This window comes from Cibotium barometz, chromosome 39 (assembly GCF_041138505.1).
Source record: "Cibotium barometz isolate CiBa-2024 chromosome 39, ASM4113850v1, whole genome shotgun sequence".
Classification (NCBI taxonomy): Eukaryota; Viridiplantae; Streptophyta; class Polypodiopsida; order Cyatheales; family Cibotiaceae; genus Cibotium; species Cibotium barometz.
Window position 1 is genome coordinate 5,557,736 of NC_141084.1, and position 23,280 is coordinate 5,581,015.

The following is a 23,280-nucleotide window of genomic DNA, read 5'->3' on the forward strand; positions in this document are numbered from 1 at the left end:
CCTGCATACGGTGGAGCATGACTTTCAATCATAACCTTGAGTCGCAATGGCCTGGTAACACACAGTCTGCCATGCATCAATAAAAACCCATCTCTGAGAGTGTAATGCTCATGCCGCTGACCCTCAGACATCTGATCATACAACCTTTCAAAATCCTCATCATGGGCATACTGCTCTTTCATTTCATCAAGCTCATGATGATAAGCAAGTGAAACTGCAGAGACCTGTGGCTTGCGTGACAAAGCATCTGCCACTACATTCTTTTTGCCTTCCACATGCACAATCTGGAAGTGAAACATTGACAAAAAGTTTTCCCAACACATATGCTTCTCTGAAAGCTTAGTCTGCGTGAGGAAATATCGCAAGGTCTGATGGTCTGTCTGTACAGTAATATCAGCCCCAAGCAAGTAGTGTTTCCATGTAGAAAGAGCGTGAATTACAGCCAACATCTCTTTCTCATACACCTGTAAATGCTTCTCAGCATCTTGCAAAACTCTACTCTCATAGGCTATCACATGTCCCTCTTGCATGAGAACTGCACCAATGCTACTTCCACATGCATCACACTGGACAACAAAAGCCTTTCGGAGGTCCGGTAACACCAATACTGGGTCCGAAGTAAGCTTTTCTTTGAGCTTTTTGAATGCTGTAATTTCCCGATCAGCCCATCTAAACGGAGTTGCTTTCTTCGTCAAAGCATGAAGAGGTGAAGCAATTTCAGCAAAGTGCCGTATGTAACGCCTGTAATAGGAACACAATCCTAAAAAGCTGCGTACATCATGCACGGTCCTCAAAGCTGGCCAATGAAGTATTGCTTCCATCTTGGCTGGATCCATACGGACTCCATGACCAGACACAATATGCCCCAAGAAATGTATCTCCTGCAAGAAAAACTCACTCTTCTTGCCATTAACCACCAATCTATGGTTTCTGAGTTCTGCAAACACGATGGCCAAATGCCTTCTATGCTCTTCCTCAGTTTGTGAATGCACAATCATATCATCAAAGAATGTGCCCACAAACTCTCTATGAGGCCTAAAAATCCTGTCCATCATTCTGTTAAATGTGGCAGGCGCATTTGTCAAACCAAAGGGCATAACCAAGAACTCATACAACCCAAATGTGGTTCGGAATGCTGTCTTATGCACATCCTCGGGTCTAATGCGTATCTGATGATACCCGCTTTTCAAGTCAATACGACTAAAAACTGTGGAGCCCTGTAAGCGGTCCAAGATGTCATCGATCCTCGGTATGGGGAATCGATTCTTGATGGTATTCTTATTCAGCGCCCTGTAATCAATACACATGCGCCAAGAACCATCCTTCTTCTGCACTAAGAGCACAGGTGAGCAAAAGGGTGATGAGCTAGGCTGAATCAACCCCTTTTTCAATAGCTCCTGCACCTGACTCATAATCTCTTCCTGTTGGGCTGCACTAACACGGTACGGCGGTCTATTCGGTGGAGTACTACCAGGAATCAGATCTATGGCATGATCTTCTGGCCTCTCAGGAGGTAATTCTCCTGGCAATGACTCGGAAAAACAATCTTGAAACCCACTTAAGAAATCAGCCCTGTCCTTATCTAACATTGACAAATTGAACTTAGACTCATCATCCTGTGCATCCTTTACATAAATCAAATACGCGGAAAGATGCTTTTTCATTACTGATGAAATCGCCGAAGCGGATACAATAGGAACAGATTCCCCTTTGAGTTTTACATCCAATACATGCTCTTTCCCTCTATGAGTCAGAGTAATTTTCCTATTGTAAGTATCCACCACCGCATGTACCCTGTGGCACCATGGCATCCCCAACAAAACATCGCAGCCATCCAAAGGCATGTTGAAGAACTCCTCACTGTCCACATAACCCTGCAAATGAAGCCGAAGCTTCCCAATGATAGGAGTGACGGGTTCTGCATACCCTGGACAAGCCATAATTGCCTCATGTAACGGCCCCATCTCCTCTGCGCGAATCCCCAATCGGCCAGCCAAATCTGGTGAAATGAAGTTGGCTCTAGCACCTGTGTCAAAGAAGATCAAAGCATTCTGATCTCTCACTTTGCCCCATGCCCTGCACAACTCTGTAGCTTCACCACCTAGCTGCTCTCCCACAAGATCAGGAACTAAGCCTGCAGAAGGCTTTGGTTTCTTTGGCTTGGGCTCTCCTTTATTGTCAGGGTCCTTTTTGGACGTTCTTTTGGGACAATTGAATGACATATGCCCCTCTTCAGTACAGTAAAAACACTTTTGAGCATCTCTCAAAGCCTGTCTTTCCTTAGAAGTCCTTTTGGGCATTGGCAACTTCTTATACTTTGTCTCTGTAGACTCTTTAGCATCACGAGAAGCATGCCCAAATTTTCCAGCTTTCTTGCTCAATTTCTTACTGCCTTTAAATCCAGATGAACCACCTGTGAGTAACGCATTAGTTGTCATAGCATTTTCAATCATCTGTGACATGTTCGTTACTCGTCTTTATACAATAATCTCGTACCTCCTTGGGCAGCCCACAACAATACTTCTCTACCTGCTCAGACAATGGCACGGCACGATAAGAAGTCACTGGGAGTAGAGCTTCCCAAAACTTCTTGTTATAATCCTCCAAACTATCACACTTTGAAGCATCCAGCTTGTGCCATGCGGTCATAACATCCACCTCAAATGTAGATGTGAGCCATACGGAAGAGAAAACCTGTTTGAATTGGACCCATGTGGTGGGTGCTATGCCCTGCAAAAGAAGAGTAGACCACCACTGCAAAGCATTGCCCTTGAGAAAAGTGGCAGCTTTCCTCACCTTAGAGGACTCTGTGTAATTCCCACCAGAAAAAGCAGCATCAAACTGCTGTAAAAAGGTAAGTGCCTTCAATTTATCCTTGGCCCCACTGAAAGTGTCAAACTTCACTGCAGCTCCCCCTTCCTTGTAATCCTTCGCCTTTCCCATAGGCGTTAGATTATCATATGGAAGTGGTTTCGTGAGATTGCTGCCCCCAACATTCATACCCATCATTGGGTCAACATTTCCCATTCCCATGCCAGGCATACCATACATTCCAGCCATGTTTCCATACATTCCATTATGCATACCGGGCTGCATGCCACCAAACATATTGCCTTGCATCCCAGGTTGCATGCCTGCAAACATATTTCCAGCCATACCGGACTGCATACCACCATACATATTCCCTTGCATGCCAGGCTGAAAATTGGCTCCAAAAGGCCCATACATACCCATGCCTCCCTGAGGATAACCCCCAGTCATGGATTGGAACACCGAGCCACCACCAAAATAACCTGGATGCATATTCTGCTGAGGAATAGGTGGCTGTCCATAGAAGGAACTCTGAGAGTTTGCACCATAAGCATGCTGCATATTTGGAAACTGGCCAAAAGATGGTTCCTGTGGAATGGCACCACTATGACCCTGAGGAAGATTCTTCGAACGAACCTTCTTCTTCTTTTTCTGGGGCTCTGAGCGGGGCTCTGTGCAAGATCTCAAAAATTCAGCAAATCTCTCACTCTGTGTGAGCTGCATAAAAGTATCCATAACACTAGCCAAGCGGTCTTTGAACCGAGCATCATCATCCTCTTTACCATGCACATCTTCTGGCTGTGTTACATCCTCATAAGGCTCAACATCTGCAGCCTGTTCTCCTGCAAAGATATCCTCAGATACATCTCTCTCAGGAGAAGTCTCTTGCTCTTCTTCTTCATGATAGAAGTACTCTTCCTCTGTATCAGACATGATTGCTGAATTTTCAGCGATGGCTTTCTTCAAAGCAACCACGAGCTCAACCCCTTCAAAAAGTTGATGATTGGTCCCGGGGACGGAACCTTGAAACCGGCCTCTGATAGAAAACCAGAGTGCGGTAGAAGCAATCACCCGTCCACTTGTAGTCTAGATGATAAAACAAAACACAGATTGGAGCTAGAGTGCCCAAATCTGAAAACACAACGACACCTGTTGGCCCCAAAGCTTGGCGCCCCTTGCGGTATTTCTTTATTCAATTAAAATAATATGAATGGCTGAGTACAACACAAAGACCAGCCAAGAGTTCACACCTGTAAGTCCAATCTGACGGCCCACAAATCCTTCTCAGCACAGAGGATCTATGCACACAGATCTGTGTCTTCAAACAACACACTGTGCCTCCCTCTGATCAGCCAAGATCACTAAGCAAGCCAGCCATGGGCATACATCTGGCATAACTCAAGTGCCTGATACATCTTCTCAGCTCAAACATGCATGTGCTGTCCAATCTCTGTCTTAATCCCTTGTCAATCTGCCATACCCCTCCTCTCACAAGGGGCCAGATAACACATCTGCAACAGACATCAAGCAGTAGAAAGAGAGATAGATGAACAGAAACAGAGCTTACCAAGTTCAGCTCGTGAAACAACACTGGAGGAAGCAACAGCACCAATCTGTGCTTGCAGGCACTTGTATCCACAATCCTGCTTCACACGTGTGCTTGTACTTGCCTGTATCCTCCTCCTGATGTCCACTCTTATGCTGTCCTTGAAAAATACAGATCTGAAAATCAGCACAGTACCCGTCTGTACCGCCTCGGGATACGTGCCAAGAGTTGTACTTGCATAAACAGCCTGCTGTCCACTCCTGTACCAACCTGAACCTGTGTATTCAGGTCTGTCCAGCCACCTGACAAGCACCGCCTGCAGCTACAGAGCTCAAAAAAGCGTGCGTCAGCCCTGTCCGTACACTGTACGGCTGTCGTACAGGGCTGTACGGGCTGTGTACTTGCTGGTACAGCCTGTACTGGCCTGTGCGCAGAGAATTCCAGCAGAGAAGAACAACACTTGCAGCAGATTTCAGCAACAGCCTGTACTTGCAGTCGTACAGTGCTGTACGGACTGCACACGTGGGAAGTACAGCTGGTTATACAGAAGAAATCAGCAGCAAACACTCAGAAAACAGCAGCCGCCTTGCTTCTCTTGTGCTTTTCCACGCTAGAGAACATGCGCATGAAGGCTTCTCCACTTTTGCTACACGACTCCCCAAAAAGGGAAGAGAGAGAGAGAGGAGAGAGAAACACTCCTCCCCCAAATTAATCCCTAGGGCCCCAAACGTTAATAAGTTCCTAGGGCCACTAAGGCCTAGGGGCAAACTTCAATAAACATTAAAACTTAATGTTTCTAGTTCCCCCCCCTTCACACCTAGGGATGTCCACACATCTTAAACTCTGTCCGGGCACCCCCCATGTGAATCATAAAATATTCTGACTCTGCAACCACCATGCCCACACTTGTCCTGCTCCATTTTCACAGGGCCATGACAGCCGACCAGCTCACGCTAGGGAAAAAGTGCCCAAGACTCCATAAAGTGGGGATAAAATATGGGAAAAATATGTGAGGGGTGACCAGCCCCTCTAGCTAACATGGTCATCCATGAAGGCTAAAAAAAAGGACACCACACAGGAAGCTAGCAACAAGGAGATGATGTCTAAAAACCCCCTCTCAACACCGGATGTTCAGTGAACTCCAAGAAGCCAGAGACGCCTTCCTTGATCAAAGATGAAAGACTGCAAAAACACGTACCAGGAAAGCTCCACAAGCAATCTCCTCAGCGACTCAGTTACAAAAGCAACAGAACAAGCTGCCAGGTACACAGCTCCTCTGGAAGAAAACAACCATGTAGGCTACGACGTGCTGCTCCAAAAAATCCCAAGTGTAAGAACACTCCCCGAAGTCGAATGTCGTGTATCCAACCTGGAGAAGGTATGAAAAACCTCAAAACCAACCAAGATTAGATCCTAAAGATAATCAATCCTGGGAGAAGTAAAATGCTCCTCATTGGAACCCTCAAAAGAAAGAGTCAATCTGCTCCAACTCTGTACCAAGAGTAGCCAAACCCTGTACAAAAGCATCCTCTGAAAAGGTAAGCATCGCAAGATGTAAAGACTCTGTAGAAAAGATGGAGTCCATATGCTCAAACTCCGTACCATGAATTACCCAATGTTGTACATAAGCACACTCCACTAAGGTGGGCATCGCCAGATGAAAGGACTCCACATCCCCCTCAGAAAAAAAATGTCGTCAAATTGGTACAAGCCCAACCTGATTCTGATCCAAATTCAAAGAACTCTCGAAGTTACCACTATGCCCTAGGCACGGTTAGCAACCATAGATCCAAAGCATCCTACTGGGTCCAAAGTCCATCCTCCAAAACAATAAAACCTGCACACCGCATCAAACTCGCAGGGGCAGGGGCATCCTCAGAAGCATCACAAAGAGAGGAGAAGGTAGACTCCTCACAATGAGGAAGGAAAGCAGGAATATAAACTGCAATGGTAACAAGGTCCTCAAAAGCATCACTGACAGCAGAAGACTGTTCCATAAGTAGAATCAGATCCCAAGAATCAGCAACAAACAAGTGATCCATATGAAAGGATCACACCTCCCAGGCAAAACATCCTCCTTTCTCTACAAACACTGCAAAGAACATAGGCTTGGACAAAATAAACTCTGCTCAGGATCTCTGAAAAGATCACTACTCTCCTCCAAAATCTGTAAACTCCTACAGAAGAAAGTCTCCACAGATACAAAACTGATCCTCAAGCAAAGAAGCTGGAGATGGGCCCCCACTGAGTGTAGAAAACTCCTTTGGGAAGCAAAACGCAGCCAAAACACTGCTGTCTAGCAAAAAACAGCACTCCACCGCCAACAGAAGGCAAGGAACATGAAGAAACCGGGTAACTGTGTAGTCCAAGAACAAAACACAAGTATGGATGCTCCAAAAGTAGCAAAACATTGACTGAAATAAGAAATTCAGTATCCTCCTCAAGTACCAAACTGCTTCCAAAGCCACAATCCAAACAAAAGACCCCCTCTGCAAGTGATCTATGTCCACTGGAGAAGAGAACGCAGCACCAACAGAGGGCTGCAAACCTGAAAATTCAGGCCAGCCAGTGTCCACAGCTCATATGAGGAAAAACGCTGAAGAGAATGTACCTTCGGGTCCAACGGGAGGAGCCCAGGTGAAGGTAGAGCTACCAGCAGAAACAACTCAGAAAAACGCAGCAACTATGGCTGCAAATCTGAAAACGCAGAAGTATTTGGGGCAGGAGATAGGGCTGAATCTGGAAAAGCAGAAGATATATGGTACCATCAAGTCCCAGAGCAGCAAACGACATCAAAAAAACCCTCTATAGGAAAAAGAATGCACAGCGGAAGAAGGGAAAGTGGAAACACGAGAGAGAGAGAGAAAGGAAACACAGGTATAGACCTGCTCTCAATATCATCAACCAAGAATACATGCCTTGAGCAAGAGGGGAGAAGGCCTCGTATGTGAGGGACTGCAACAAACAATGCTAAGCAATGAAAAAGAGTGAGGGTATGCCCGGCTCTATATATGCCCAGACATAAGCAGCCGACCAGCTCACGACTAGGGAAAAAGTGCCCAAGACTCCATAAAGTGGGGATAAAATATGGGAAAAATATGTGAGGGGTGACCAGCCCCTCTAGCTAACATGGTCAAACCTGAAGGCTAAAAAAGAGGACACCACACAGGAAGCCAGCAACAAGGAGATGATGTTGACTCGCCCGCGGTCGAAAGGCCGTAACAACAACAGTAAGGGCAAAGGGAAGTCTTCATTGGAGAAGTCTTATGAGAAGAAGCCCGATTTGGACCATGAGAAACTGAAGGCCGAGCGGACCTATAACGATTGTGGCGAGAAAGGCCACTATTGGAGAAAGTGTCCTAAGCAGAATACGGGGAAGAGTGTTGATTCTTCAGCTTCAACTGCAAAGACTCCCGCCTTTGTGCACTTGGAGATTTTGGACACAAATGCTTCATCTTCTTCGAGCGAGGAGGCAGTTGGCTTCACCGCCAGGGATACTCGGGAGTGGATTCTTGATAGTGGTGCTTCCAGGCAAATGACTCCTTCCCGTGAGTTCTTACAGGATCTTAAATGACAGTCAGGTCGCATTTTCATTGGCGACAATTCCACTATACCGATTCATAGTGAGGGCAGGATGGAGATTATTCCCGATGGCAAAGCGGGGAAGCATTTCTTTCGTGTTCTTTACGTCCCAGCACTTGGTTTTCATCTATTGTCAGTGCATGAGGTTTGCAAGACTGGCTTTCAGGTGGAGTTTGAGAAGCATTTTGTTGCTCTACTACGGGACAGAGAAACAGGCCAGGTTGTATGGGAAGGCAGAGTGGAGAACGGTATCTACAAACTCTCAGCACTCTTTCTCTGACAGGCACTCAAATCGGTGACTTGTGGCACTTCCGTTTTGGCCACTTGAATGTGGATGCGCTACGGCAAGCTTTCTGGGACCAGATGGTGGATGGCTTGCTGTTGGCAGTAGGCAAGGACGCTGTAGTTCTTGCATCCATGGTAAGCAGCACACGGAATCTTTTCCGAAGTAGACTTCTAGGCGGGCTTCGAAACCTTTGGAGTTGGTACACACTGACTTGTGTGGTCCTATGCAGACCCCATCCTTGGGAGTTTCTTCGTATTTTATGCTGTTGCTTGATGATTGTAGCAAATTCACATGGGTTTATTTCCTTTCCCAGAAGGACCAAGCTTTTGCTCGGTTCAAGGAGTGGCATGTGATGGTAGAGAAAGAGTTTGGATTGCAGATAAAGACTCTTCGGGCTGACAAAGGAGAGTTTTCTTCCAATGCGTTTGTGCAGTTTTGTGCGGAACATGGCATCAAGCGGGAGCTGGCCAATACAAGTTCGCCTTCAGAGAATGGAGTGGTTGAGTGAAAGAACTGGACTGTGCTGGAGATGGCGAGGACGATGTTGGAGCATCGTGATCTTCCTCGTCCACTTTGGGGAGAGGTTGTGGCCACGGCTGTCCATATCCTCAACCGATCTTCGACGACTTCTATGCCAAAGATGACTCCATTTGAGGCTTATTTTGGCAAGAAACCAGATGTCTCCCATTTCCGTGTTTGGGAGTGATGCTTATGTTCACATTCCAAAGAAGCAAAGGGGGAAGCTTGACTCGAAGTCCAGAAGCTTGTATTTGTGGGATCTAACTCTATTTTCAAAGGATACAGGTTGTATGACCCGGAGCAGAACGAGGTTGTTGTCAACAGAGATGTTGTTTTTGATGAGCATGTTACAGCTTCCAGTGTTGATGAGCCGCCACTTCTTGGAGACCAAGATGAGTCTAGTGATGATTCCCAGTCTATTGTTCTAGCTGGACAGCCTCGCTCAGTTGTGGAGGTTGAGCCCACGGCTGGAGATGAGCCCCAGCAACAACAAGAGGCTCCACATTCTGTTAGAGTACCCAGGTGGTTCAAGGTTGTTAGACACCCTTCGGGAGTCAGGTGTTACAAAGCTTCCCTTCGAGTGGACCACAGAGGACGGACCTCGAAGATTGCACAGAGTTCATGACAAAAGCCATTCAGCGGAGCTCTTCCAGGTAAACTATGCTTTGATGTCTCGTATCATGTGAGACAAAGAGCCCACTTTCCTAAAGGAAGCTCTTTCTCAGGATACTTGGAGGAAAGCCATGCAAGTGGAATTGGATGCCATTGAGAAGAATAAAACTTGGGAGTTGGTTCCGAGGCCGTCAAAACGGTCGGTCATTGGTGTCAAGTGGGTCTTTAAGATCAAGTATACGTCAGATGGGTCGGTGGACAAACACAAAGCCAGACTTGTGGCTAAGGGTTATGCTCAGCGGCCTGGCATCGACTATGAGGATACCTTTGCACCAATAGCGAGGATGACCAAGATTCGGACTGTTCTTGCTCTTGCCTCTTCTCAGTGGTGGCCCGTATATTAGATGGATGTTAAATCCGCGTTCCTTAATGGTGACTTGCAGGAGGAGGTGTATGTTGAGCAGCCTCCATGCTTTGAGGTTCCAGGATCAAAGGGAATGGTTTACAGGTTACAGAAGGCTTTGTATGGTCTTAAGCAGGTTCCCAGGGCTTGGAATCAGAAGATTGATTCCTTCTTTCTACGGACTAGATTTCAAAGATCAGTTGCAGATCCTAACTTGTATCTCTTTCGAGAATGCGGTTTGGTCACGTTGATCATCCTTTATGTGGATGACCTCATTCTCACTGGCGGTCATGTGGAGCACATAGCAATGACGACGGCTGCCTTGTCAAAGGAGTTTGAGATGACCGACTTAGTCTTACTCAACTTCTTGGGATTGGAGATTTGGCAGACCCAGAGGGGGTTCTTTGTCTCTCAACAGCGGTATGTTCATGAGTTGCTTGAGGGCTTTGGGATGGAGAACTGCTTATAGTGAATGATCCTTGTGAGCTGGTTGATGCCTCTCTGTATCAGAAGCTTGTTGGTTTAAAAATCTAGTTGCTAAACACCAGATTGGACTTGAGCTTTCTTGTGGGGCTGTTGAGCTCGTTCATGCAGACGCCTTTGAAGTCTCATTGGATGCAGGATTGCGGATCTTGTGGTATACGAAGGATCTTGGACTCTTCTATGACACTGGAGGGGAAACGAAGGACCAAGTCCGACTCCAAGGTTGGGGTGACTCAGATTGGGGAGGAGATCCAAACACGAGGAGATCTACAAGAAGCTATGGATTTACCTTTGGCTCAGGAGCTATTTCATGGAGCAGCAAGAGGCAGCCAACTATTGCCTTGTCATCTACAGAGGCAGAGTACCGGGTTGCTTGTGGTGCTGCTTGCGAGGTTGTGTGGTTGCGGAGGTTGCTTGGCAAGATTGGGTTCCCGGTCTTCCATGCCCGCACCAAGCACATAGAGATACAATATCACTTTGTTCGTGAGAAGATTTTGGCTGGTGACATCTTGCTGTCATCTTCTGCTGGCCATTTTCCTGGGTATGGGAGGGCTATCGGCTGTCATCTTCTACTGGCCGGCTGGAGGAGTTGCTACCCAACCTAGTTCAGTTCTGGCCGACTGCATTTTTTCCTAGCCGATTGTTGTGGTTGCTGGTCGTGAGCATCTCTGGCTGCTGTCGGCCTGTTTTGGGCTGGCCGAACAGCAGCCTGGGGCCATATATATGTGGCCCTTGCCCCCACACTTGCTATGTACCATTACCGGGATTTTCTAGTGTATTTACAAAGTTTATACAGCTTCTCTCTCCCTCTCTCATCTGCGTTTTTCTCTCTACAGCAGTTGTCTTCATTTCCGCTGTGCATTCTGACAGGAGCACTATGTTTGCTAGTGTCCAATCTACTATGAGATCAGAGGGAGATTTCAATATCTATTCAGAAAGGGCTTTGGACCCTTATCCTAGATCATGGAGTACCCAGATCAGAGGTGCCTGGGACTCTTCTTACTCGAGCTCAGCCGAAACAAAGAGTCACTACTTAGAGATCCTCGCCTCCAACACTCCTCTCAGCTTACCATCACCAGTTTTTTCCAGCCTAGAGGGGTGGATAGGGAGGCACCAAAGCCCACCACAATGGATACACGTCGCACGAGCCTATACCACAGTGGCCCCCCCTCGCGCAGCAGGCCCATGGGAGTCACATTAGATCAGGCATGCACACTCCAGAGAGCTAGACACTCTCCGTCAGACCCCAGCCACACTTCCCAGACTACAGATTTAAATTCAGGACCTACATGGTCTTTATGCTTTGTATTTGGTCTCATAGGTCATTTTGGCCTTTTGCAGACGTTAATAAAGTTGTGTGTGTGTGTGTGTGTCACCCCCACCCCCCCAAAGACACATGGAAATTGATAAATACCTGATCTTTTAGTTCTAGCAGGAAGTAACCCAGGCTCAGAAGCAGGAGGGGGCGCACCATGATGGGTGCATTTCAGGAACACAAGCCAAACAGCTCCAAGACATATCACCAGTGCGATGACAGAGGATAATGCTATAGCTGCAATAGTGCCAATCCCAAGTTTTTTGTGACTAGGCTTACTCACATCAACTCCAAAAGGCTGCTGGATTCCAGCCATTCCGGTCAGCTGTCCACCGTCCGGCTCACTTGGGGGTGAAGGTGGAAGACCTGACATCAAGTTCATAAATTAGACTCCAAGAGCTTTCAAAAGAAAATTTAACACAATTTACATGAATGTGACCAATGTCGTACTTGGATAATGCACATAGACCACACTGTAGTTGCCAAAAAGGGTTGCATTCAAAACCACTTCATGGTTCCAGAGTTTTTGGAAAATGATAAGTGCAGTTAGGTTGTCAAAATCTTGATTCAAAGGCACCAGATTTATATCTACAATAGAGAATTCTTGGTTTTGACCGGCAGCATTGGCTCCTATGATTTCAACCTGGCTTGGTGAGAGCACAGTACACACTGCAAGCTCCACTGCAAGAACAGATATTAAAGGGAAAAGAGCATAGAGTGGCATATTGAGCTTAATCTCGACTAGAATTGGCTGTACACAACCACATGGTGACAGGAAAGGAGCCTTGGTAAGCGGAGGCAAACAGACAACAGCGCTGCAGTCTGCATGGCATGGTAACAAGATACACATTAGGGGGGCTGTTAATATCATATAGAATTTTTAACAAGCAAAAGCAGAACTGGTAAAAGGCAGTGGCCATATCAAGAGCGAGAGGAGATTTTACCAAACTCACCAGGGGGTGGACTGACTGAAGTGCTGGGATGCCCACGTGCAGGGAAACTAGCTGCTTTTGGTCCTGATGCAGGAGGTGGAGAACCCTTTGGCAGAGTATCATGATGTCTGTTATGGTGCCTTCTCTGTGATGCATGGGGGAAAGGTCCTGGAGATGGGGATGGCGTAGCCGTGGTGGGCACAACGTGAGGTGCACCAGCTGAAGGAGAAGGTGCCTTGTCATAACCTCGAGCAGTCGGTGGAGACACATGTGGTGATGATGTGGGAGAATGAGTAAAGCTATGGTGAGACCTCATATTGTTATAAGGGCTTGGAGATTTTACAAAAGAATGATGACTGGTAGATTCTCGTGGTGAATCCGATGCTTTCATGGCAGATAAGGCAGTGAGTGACCTGCGTATAGGATATGAGAGAGGTGGTGGAATGTAAGCACGTGACCCTCTGAGTAAAGGTGGAAAGCTTGGAAAAGTTAAAGGAGACTTGTGTGGAAGAAGCAAGGGCATGAACGATGAAAGACATTGTTTCTGTAGCGTGGTTTCATGATCACAAGAGCAAACACTGCTTTTCAAGGAACTAAGTAGCATGTGCCTTTCATGAATCTGGGAAGTTCTGGTTCCCTTCAAAACAATTGTTGCATCATTACATACTTTGACGTTTCCAATTTTTGAGCATTGACATCCACGAGTTATTGGTTCGCCTTCCTTGGACATTTCTTGCCCTCCATCTGCACGTGACAATCAGCTAACTTCAGAACCCTGCTCTAATCACAGAGAAAATGCCATATGAAGCAAAATGGAAGCTCCTTGGTTTTGAAATATGGTAGAATTCATCTGTGTGCTACAAAGCCCACCAAATTTGCTTTCTCATTTTACTAGATTTTGCAAAGAAAACCAAAAAAAAACACACACAATCAAATTCACATACTGCAATGTGGCGAACGCAATGAGAGCCAACCCTTATTTGCATCGAGGAGCCATTGCTAACCCCATTGAAGCTTCTGCATCCCAACTTGCCAGCCAACTCTTTCTAACACTTGCAAATTGTTGGTTGGCAAGTTAGGAAAGGCTACACTGGTTAGAGTGGCACATCACATTAAGCTTGACCTGAGGCAATGGCTTTGTGATGTGGCACAATAACATTTTCATGATTTTTTGGTGGTTGACATTTTCATTCCATCAGGACATTTTCACAACTATGGGAATGTATCATTGCAATCTAGTGGATGTGTCTTTTGTACTCTCTGTTAGCCCTTCTCTCTCATGCATGATCTGAATATATATATATATATATATATATATATATATATATATATATACCTAGATGAATCCAGGAACATGCCCAAATTCACCTTATAAGAATGTGCAATTTATAACCTCATGGTAGTCATCCACAAGACAAAAAACCATCAACTCCATCATGCATAGTATGGACTGGATACTACGACATCCCCACTAACGTCATCAGTGCCCAATAGTGGGTGTAGAACTTGGTATCAATATATGCTCCCACACACACACCTCCCATACATGCACACACACACACATAAGAGCATACATTCATACAAAGATCTGAATACTACTCTCTACAGTTGCTGATGTCCAACTTTGCGTGATTGAAAATCATTGTCTTTTTCTTTCCTCATGCAATGTACCTGAACATGATGCAGTGGAGAAAAGATGGCCCTTGACAACCAGAATTAGGACAAGCTTCTGCAGGCAGCCAGGGACACTTAGCTACTGGCCCAAGAAGCACAAGCAGAAGATACATGACGGACCTCTCCAGCACAAGACCTACTGACATGAGTGAGGAGTCAAAATCTTCTGTGTTCACAGCTATGGTGGACAAAGTCACACAAGCCCCCAAGCTCTGTTTTCTTATCAAGAGACAGGCAGGAGATAGAGTTCACATTCATCACTGCTCTCTCCAGCTGTGTGTGGGAGAAGGACGTGAGGAAAGTTTGACTCTGAAATTCTTGTCTCTCAGCATGTGTCAGTAGTCTTTCTGCCTCTGTAATCTTCAACTCAATGACCTGTTGAAAAGGACCAACTCTCTCCACGAGCATTCCAATTCCTCTACATATCCATAGGACGCACCACACAGACAACAAACCTGACAATTGCTCAAGAAGCCTCCATCTGACATCACAACCCTGATGTCACTGTTGCATTTTACATATATCAAGTCTCCCATCTGTAAACCCCCTGCCAAAAGTCTCCACACCACCCCACCCCACATCCCCCCGTAAAAGTCTATCAAGATGCCTAGGCAACTTGCCCATGTTACCAGCCAAAAGGTTAGCACTCTAGTCAAGAAGATCACACTCTACTGGACATCAGCCCTGCAGCCAACCAGGGTACACATAATCACAGATATGACACTCTTTTGGGTTTCAAGTTTCTCAGGAGATGAACATACTCTGCTAGAGATCAGCCCTGCAGCCAACACAGGATCACAGATATGATGGTCTTTTGGGTTTCAAGTTTCTCAGGTAACATATCTCATAGCATGCCATGTCACAGTTGCATTTTACATATAACAAATCTCCAGCCCTCCCATCTGTAAACCCACAGCCAAAAGTCTCCAGGACCGCACCCACTCCCCTTTCAGCCCCTTCAAAGATGACATTTCTGTTACTTTCACATAGTTATGGTGTATTTTTTGACCACCTTGACATACACAGTCAAGTCCAGAACATATGGAAACAAAATCAACAAAACTTGGAGTGAACTTTCTTAGGATGAGTTCTATCCCGAACGATAGAATGAGCCAGAAAGTTAAGAATTTAATCCATCTGTGCGAATCATGACCTTTTTGCTTTACCCTATCCCTATTCGTTGTCCAAGAGAATCAGGCTTTACATGTGTGGTTGTTATATGCAAGAAAAAGCAAGCAGAAGGGTTTGGAAAAGCAATGAAGATGTGAAGAAATAGCATATAGTTGAAAACAAGGTAGAGCTTTCTATCGCTTCGTTAAAGCAAGATAAGCTTTGTCATTTGCTGATTAAACAAGATTAGCTTTATGGCATTATTTAGGGTTTAGAGTAGAGGAGTGTACCGTGGCCATACACGTGCGAGCTCATCACCAGCACGTGTGAGCTCGCCACAAGCAGTAGTACTACATGGAGCAAGCGAACCATCCTTGGGAATTTGGCATCTGTTGACATGGCAGGCTAAAAGAACCCCATCATTTGCTTCTGCAAAATCATTATTGTATCTCTGTGAAGGTCCCTGTTTCTGCGCTTTGATAGTGGCCATTCATGCAGACAGAGTAATGGCAGAGCATGAAAGCCATTTTGTGCCCATTTCCTAATTCTGCATTGGGTTCCTGGTGCTCAGGTGTTCTGGGTAAAGTGGGGGACTGCTCTTCTAGGCGAGAAGGAGAGCTTTTCTGCGCAAAAAATCTGCTTCCCGAGTACAAACGCTGCTCTTCCGAGCCAAAATTCAGTATTCCTGACCAAAAAAGCTGCAATATAACCTTTGCTTTTCTTAGCAGAACCTCAGCTTGCGGTCTCTTTCGGCTCAGTAAGGGCTGAAAGAAGGATAAAGTGTACAAACTTGACTAGTGCCAGAGCTCACGCTGGAATAGGCAAGGTCAGGAGAGATGGAAAAACTGCCAGAAAATGCAGAGAATTTAAGGGGATGGGGTGGGTAAGGCGGGAGAGATTACACAGAGACCACGAGGCCAGGCTGAGGCGTTTGTTTAGATGTTGTTGGGCTGCGAGATTTCGGCTTACACCGTTTATTGGGCGATGGCAAAGGTAACCAGTGACCACACACAACATTGCCACAGCTTCTTAACAGTCTAGAATGATATGAAGGCTGCCCACCTCCCAGTTCTTCCTTTACAGAGCTACGTTGGCCTATACTCCAAAAGAAAAAGAAAAAAAAGTGTTGGTTTTTTTTTTTGCTTTTTAAAAGCAAGCTTTGACAGAACACTGAACTGTGAGTGATCAAAAGCAAGAGTGTCCACTATGCCTACACAAGTGAGAAAAGGTGCTCCCCACTAGACATAGTGGTGGTGGTGGTGGTACACTTTAGGATCAAGAGTTAGGCGCTATGGAGGAGCCTTGGTAAAAGTACATGTGCGTGCGCACGTGTGTGAGAGATGGTGAGATTTATCCATATAATGGAGCGAGAGAGAATGAGTTAGTGAGTGTGTGTGAGCTCGAAGGCAAGGTTTGCAAGGCAGGCTTTCCACTATCATTCGACCTTTTGCTACCATGGATAGGTTACCGACTCCTCTTTAATCAAACATTTTATTAAACATCACTCATAATATAGGAAAGGGAAGCCAAGGCATGGAACAAGGAAGGAAGGGGGGGGGAGGGGGGGGGGGGAAGGGAAGCCAAGGCAAGGAACAAGGAAGGAAGGGGGGGAGGGGCGGGGGGAAAGGGAAGCCAAGGCAAGGATAAAGGAAGGAAGGGGGGAGGGGGGGAGGGGGAGGCATGAACTTAATCTGTACATTAATAGATGCCATTGTACTCGGTTTAAAATGGGAACACCGTTGTAAGATTGTAATGTGGCCATGCTTCACAGAGAAGGTAAGCGGCCTAAAGGTTATGTGTCCTTGCCCCAAAATGGCACCCAACAATTAACAATAATGCAAGAATGCTATAAGGAGAATAAGATGAGAAGAAAATGATGGTGCCTCTTCCAAGGAAATCCAAACTTGTAGACTCCATGGAGTATAAAGATGATAAGAAACATGGTGCTCTTCTTCCAAGGCAATTTAAACTTGCAAACTCCATGGTTCTTTTTTGTTTGGAGATTTTGGCTTTAAACATGTTCACATTTGTTGTCAAGCTTTAAGTTGATGTTGCCTCACGCAATCGATGGGTGGTGTTGTTGCTCCACTGAATAGGCTTGCATAGATGTATAAAGACCCTCTACCTAGCAGTAGTAGCCAAGGAAACTCATTAAGAGTCATGCATCAAATGAGGTATGGGAGACCACTCATAGCTTACATAAGGCCTTACTTGTTGATGTTTTGTGAGAGTGGCTGAAAGATGGGCACTCCGATGTAAACATTCCACTCATAGCTTACACAAGGCCTTAGTTGTTGATGTGAGAGTGGCTTGAAGATGGGCACTCCAATGTAAATTGGCCCTTCAATAACTATCATGGGTTTTTAACATGATTTGAAGGGCACTCCAATGTAAATTGGAGGGCTATCATGAGAACAATGGGCACTCCAATGTAAATTGGCCCTTCGATAGCTATCATAAGTTTTTAACATGATTTGAAGGGCCTTCACTCAAGAGAAAGAAACAAATGGAAGTAGATGGTCTTTCTATTCCCCCTCAATAATTAGTAAAATGCTTCATCTACTATTAGGCTTTTCACCCACTTCTAGTTTTTACAACCGCTCTCCATGCTTTTTTCCCTACAGCCTTCCTTGCATGTCATTTTTATTGGTTGGAACATCTTTTCAAGTTAAAAAAATTATGCACTTCTTTGCACATCACCTTCTTAAAACCACATAAGAGCCTCAACATCCCAAAATTCTCTAATTAGGTGAGTAGATTCAATCAATGTTACTATACATACTTTGTCGTGCCATGTTGACAAAAGTACATGCTAGATGATAGCTATAAATTATATCATATCACATTATTAAAGTCATGGCATTTTGTTACCACACAACCTATTCAAGAGAATTAGCAAATGAAAAACTACCTATTTAAGAGAATTAGCAAATGAAAATTAACATTGAAAAAATGTTAGTGAATTTATTTTCTAATACATGTGAGCTTCTTCGATCCCTTTAATATCAAGCCCACAATCTAAACAATGAGGTAGGTATACTTTGACAACCCACTATTAATTTGTTTAGCAAGGCTATCGGTGTGAGCACTTCATTATTTGTTTAGCAAGGCTATCGATGTTATTTGTTTAACAAGGTTATAAGTGTGAGCACTTCATTATTTGTTTAACAAGGCTATTAGTGTGAGCACTTCATTACTCATCAAAGTGCTCTATCTTCATGGTCTCACCTTAGCAATTTATATCAGAGTTATGGAGAGTTGGAGCTAAGAAATTATATAACCCTTAGTAAAGCTCTAGCATAAATTGAAGAGCTCCCAATTTGTAGTCTCATCAAAATATGTGAGCCTTAGTAAGTAGTTCTCTTTAGCAACAAGTAGTACCAAAATGCTCAAGACTAACATTTTGGTACCATAGTTCATTTGAAGCATACACTTGAACAACTTTCACAACCTTTCTAGCATATTGCTAACTGCACATCTTTCTAGCATATTGCTAACTGCACATCTTTTTGTACTAGAATCCTATCCTAGCACATAGTGGGGCCCTTCCAAATGCCCTAGAACCTTTTTCCTCTTCCAAGCAATGTCGAGTAAAGCATAGTTTTGTATTATGCAATTCACATCTTCAAAAATGGGTACTTGAGTCTTACTTGTTACTCTTTCTTGATCCACGTCTCAAATGGACATGTTTGTTTTGACAAAAAGTAGCTTTTCCCTCATAATATAGAGTGAAACTTGATAACTTTCTTCCAAAAAACTTCACTATTAAATCATGTACACGTTTTTAGCACAACTAAAGGCTATATCCCTTTTTGCACATCTTGCCCCACTTTTATTGAATTGTGTGACCATTCATTATTTTGTTTGACAAACAAATTCTTTATTGACATATGTCTTTATGCTATCTTTATTGTGATATGTATAGTTATTTTTTATTTTGTTTATCTTATAAGATACTCTTCTATGAATCCTATAATGATTTAGAAAGTTGTACAAAGCTAGAAATTTACTTTTCTCATTTGACAATCATTCAAACCCCCCACCTATTTTTATCTACCTATAGTCACAATATGTGGTCCCTCACAAGCACAAGGTTTTTATTGATAAATTACTTGGGTTTTGCATACTTGTACACTATAATTTATAACCTTATAGCATTAAAATTATCAAGGTTTTTAGATTGGTACATGTCCTTTTAGATTACATGTCTTTTAAATTCTTTAGGCTGACATATGTCCTCACGTAAGCTTTACCTTCCTCATCAAAAACTATTGTGTCTTAGGGTTGCCTTATACTTGATTTTGAGAGAAAATGGAAGACAAGGATGAGAAGATATAGTGGCAAATAAAATAAAAGAGGGACATGATAGAGGAGAGATGGCTCCATAGTAAATTCACCTAGAAAGAGAGGGTTGCGAGAGAAGGAGGAGAGGTATTACTCCCCACTCCAACCCATGCTACAATGAGTACATAAGTGGCGTTGTTGGGAACTTACTTGCTACCTGTGCAAACCAAGATTCAAAGCACCACTTTTTTTTTTGTTTCTTCTCTCTCTATATTCACTCCAGTTGGCTTATCACTCATTGCAATTACACTCAATGGGTGAGCCTTAACTTGTTAAGTGTATAAGGAGGACTTATTCACACGGTCCCCCTTGATGCCATCACAAGGCTCCAAGCCAAGACGTGGGTGGAGCCAAAGGAACATCCAAGGCTACCAAAGCTTTGAGTTCACACAGAGGTTATCCATGAAGACCTCTAAAAATTTATGTAGGAAATCCTTATATGTGATGGTGGAAGTCCTCGCTCGTTGAAATGTAGCTGGCACGTTTGCAAGTATAAACGCCATTACTCTATATGAAAAAGTCTCATTCCTGTAGGAGGTCTTATATTGGTTTTTGTGATCTATGGACACTTGGTTGTATCCAGAAAATCCATCTAAGAAGTTTTATACTTCTTTTTTTGTTACCCTTTTAAATGTTTATATAAGGTAATGTTTAGTGATCTCTCACCGTGGTTGCATTTAGTTTTTTTAAGTTCATGTACACATAGATCTTGCTGTTCTTTTTTGGTAATATAACCACTGGTGAAACCCAATTTGTGTGTTGAATCGCATATATGAAGCCTACTAAAATAAGCATATCTTGATGGTCTTGGAATAGGTCTCATTGTATGTGTAAGGCTTTTGTTTAACTGGTCCTCGCACAACTGTCTAGCACTAGTGGAATCGTATATTGGTAGACTTCTCAAGGGACTCCCTTGAGATCTGAGTAAATCCAAACAAACACATCTTTGTAATCTTTGAGTAACTTGTTAATTTAAGCAAAAAAATCTCTGTACTCTTTGAGTATATTAATTTAGTCTCTCCCTAGGGGTTAAGTTAGTAGAGATCTAGACCTTTTTGGCCTCTTTATGTTATACTAAAAATAAAACTTCATGCAATCACAAGGGTAAATGTACCAAGGTGAAAAGCGATAAACTAGATACGGCAAGTTAGCAAATGTTGCATTTGACGCAACCAAGCATGACTGAACGGTCTAGCACACGAGGTCAAAAGCAAAAGGAGGATGCGGGGTTACAAGAAGTCGCTAGAAAGCCGCGTTCATGCTCAGGGGACTCCATGGAGAGCGAGTCTGAGGGGTTTGACGCATGTGCAAGGGCTAGATCACTTATTCCAATTAGTTGGGGAGCCACACGTGTGAAAAGAGGCTAAAGCCCAGTCCCTTATTAGATGCTCTCAAGGGAATAGAGGAGGGGAGGAACAAAGTAAACTTGCCAAGGATTTTTATCTTTTTTGGTCCTCATCTCACTAGAGTAAACTTGCCAAAGATTTTTATATTTTTTAGTCCTTGTCTCACTAGATTCGTGAAGTCTCATCATCTTCCAAAAAGGGGTGTTACATTTGGTATATCCAAGCCAAACCATACGACCACCGCCTAGGACACACAATAGGCTGTCAACGTCCAATAGTGCACAGCATACATACATATAGCAGACTCGGTGCAACGACACACACAAGCTGTCGACATCCAATAGTGCAAGGCCTACACATAGCAGATCACGCACGCTCACCCCCCCACAAGCACACAATGGGAGAGCACCATGCGCCACTCGTGCTATGAGAAGACAGTGGTCATGATGTTGCCTTTATACCCTAAGACACGGCCTCGCGTGCGTCTATGTGGGATAATTGCCAGTGAGACTTGGCTCCTCCACAGTCCCTCCTTCGGTGCTAATTTACTGCCCAGATGGTGGTAAATCCATTAGATGCAGGCGATGAGGATGATGAATCTGAGGATTTACTTACTGATATATGGAGTCTTTAAATGCATCTCCAAATGCACCTACTCGGATTCTTGCTACGTCAATAAGCACAAAGGTCCCTAGTGTGCCCAATGCAATAAACTTGCCAAGGATTTTTATCTTTTTTGGTCCTTATCTCACTAGATTCGTGAAGTCTCACCACCTTCCAAAAAGGGGTGTTACATTTGGTATATCCAAGCCAAACCATACGACCACCGCCCAAGACACACAATAGGATGTCAACGTCTAATAGTGCACGGCATACATACATAGCAGATAGGTTCAACGACACAAACAAGCTGCCAACATCCAATAGCGCAAGGCCTACACGTAGCAAGTGACGCATGCTTATCCCCCCCACAAGCATCACAATTGGAGAGCACCATGTGCCACTCGTGCTATGAGAAGACAGTGTGGCCATGATGTTGCCTTTATACCCTAAGCCATCAAGTGCGTCTCTAAGTGCGTCTCTGTGGGATAATTGCCAGTGAGACTTGGATCCTCCATAGCCCCTCCTCTGGTGCTAAGTTATTGCACAGATGGTGGTAAATCCATTATATGCTGCAGGGGATGAGGGTGATAAATCCGAGGATTTACTTTACTGATATACAGAGTCTTTAAATGCATCTCCAAGTGCACCTACTTGGATTCTTGCTATGTCAATAAGCAAGAAGGTCCCTAGTGTACCCAATGCAGTTAAATCTCATGAGGCTCAAAGAGGGTACCAATTTACCGACACAAATTGAAGGGCATGGTGGAAGGAAAACAAGTAAGGGTCCTGTTTGACATTGGCTCTACTCATAATGTTATAAATTATCAACTTGTCAAGAAGCTTAAGCTCCCCCCACGAGCTCATCAGATTATCAACATATAGTGGCCAATGGCAAGGGAGTGTTTGGTCTCAACCTATAGAGGTATGGGATAGGCAAGTGGTCAGTCTTAACCTACAGATCCAAGGCTATGTTGACAAGCTAGATTTTGAAATTACTCAACTAGCACACTTTGATATCTTGCCAGATAAATAATGGCATGCAAGGAAGAAGCCAATAATCGACTCCAATACGTATGTCTATCAGTTTGAGCATGAGGGGAAGCGTTTCATCAGGGGTGAACCAAATCTTCGTGATCGATCATTGGTCAATGTGACAAAGTTGCTCAAACGAGAATGTAAGTTCAATTTTGTTGCTTACAATTTAGTTGAATGAGTTCATTCAATTTTGTTGCTTACAATTTAGTTGAATGAGTTCATTCAAAATTTCTTGATGTTTTTAAATATGAACTTCCTCCTGGTTTGCCTCCACATAGGAATGTGGAGCATAGAATCGAGCTCATTCCGGGAGCAAACTCTATGAATAGACCTCCCTATTACACAAGTTTGAAGGAAGAGAACGAGGTAATGAAGGTGATAGATGAATATCTTTAGAAGGGCTTGATACGCCCTAGCTTCTCACCATTCTCCTCCCTACGTTCACTTGTTAAGAAAAAGGATGGTACTTTTTGTATGTGTGTTGATTACAGGGCATTGAACAAGCTTACAATTAAGCATAGGTACCCAATGCCAAGAACGACAATCTCTTAGATGCCTTGCATAGTGCTATAATATTTAGCAAGATAGATTTAAAAAGTGGTTACCATCAAATAAGGGTAAGAGATGATGATGTATATAAGATAGCTTTTAGGACCAGGTTTAGTCATTATGAGTATTT

General features: G+C 44.2%; 1 protein-coding gene across 2 annotated transcripts in view; it reads right to left on the reverse strand.

The window, feature by feature from the left end:
• The window catches only part of LOC147615640 (receptor-like serine/threonine-protein kinase ALE2), a 30,022-nt gene extending 13,503 nt beyond the window's left edge, over positions 1–16,519 (reverse strand). Inside the window, exons 1-4 of one of the 2 annotated variants that reach the window (XM_086778170.1) lie at positions 15,564–16,519; positions 12,511–13,233; positions 12,008–12,379; positions 11,657–11,923 (exon numbers count right to left, since the gene is read on the reverse strand). In XM_086778170.1, the coding sequence (XP_086634296.1) occupies positions 11,657–11,923; positions 12,008–12,379; positions 12,511–13,233; positions 15,564–15,672 (1,471 nt within the window). In that variant the 5' untranslated portion in view covers positions 15,673–16,519. Of the gene's footprint in view, positions 1–11,656; positions 11,924–12,007; positions 12,380–12,501; positions 13,234–15,563 lie in introns of both variants that reach the window. The other variant, XM_086778169.1, reaches the window with a different exon arrangement.
• Positions 16,520–23,280: the final 6,761 nt, after the last annotated feature.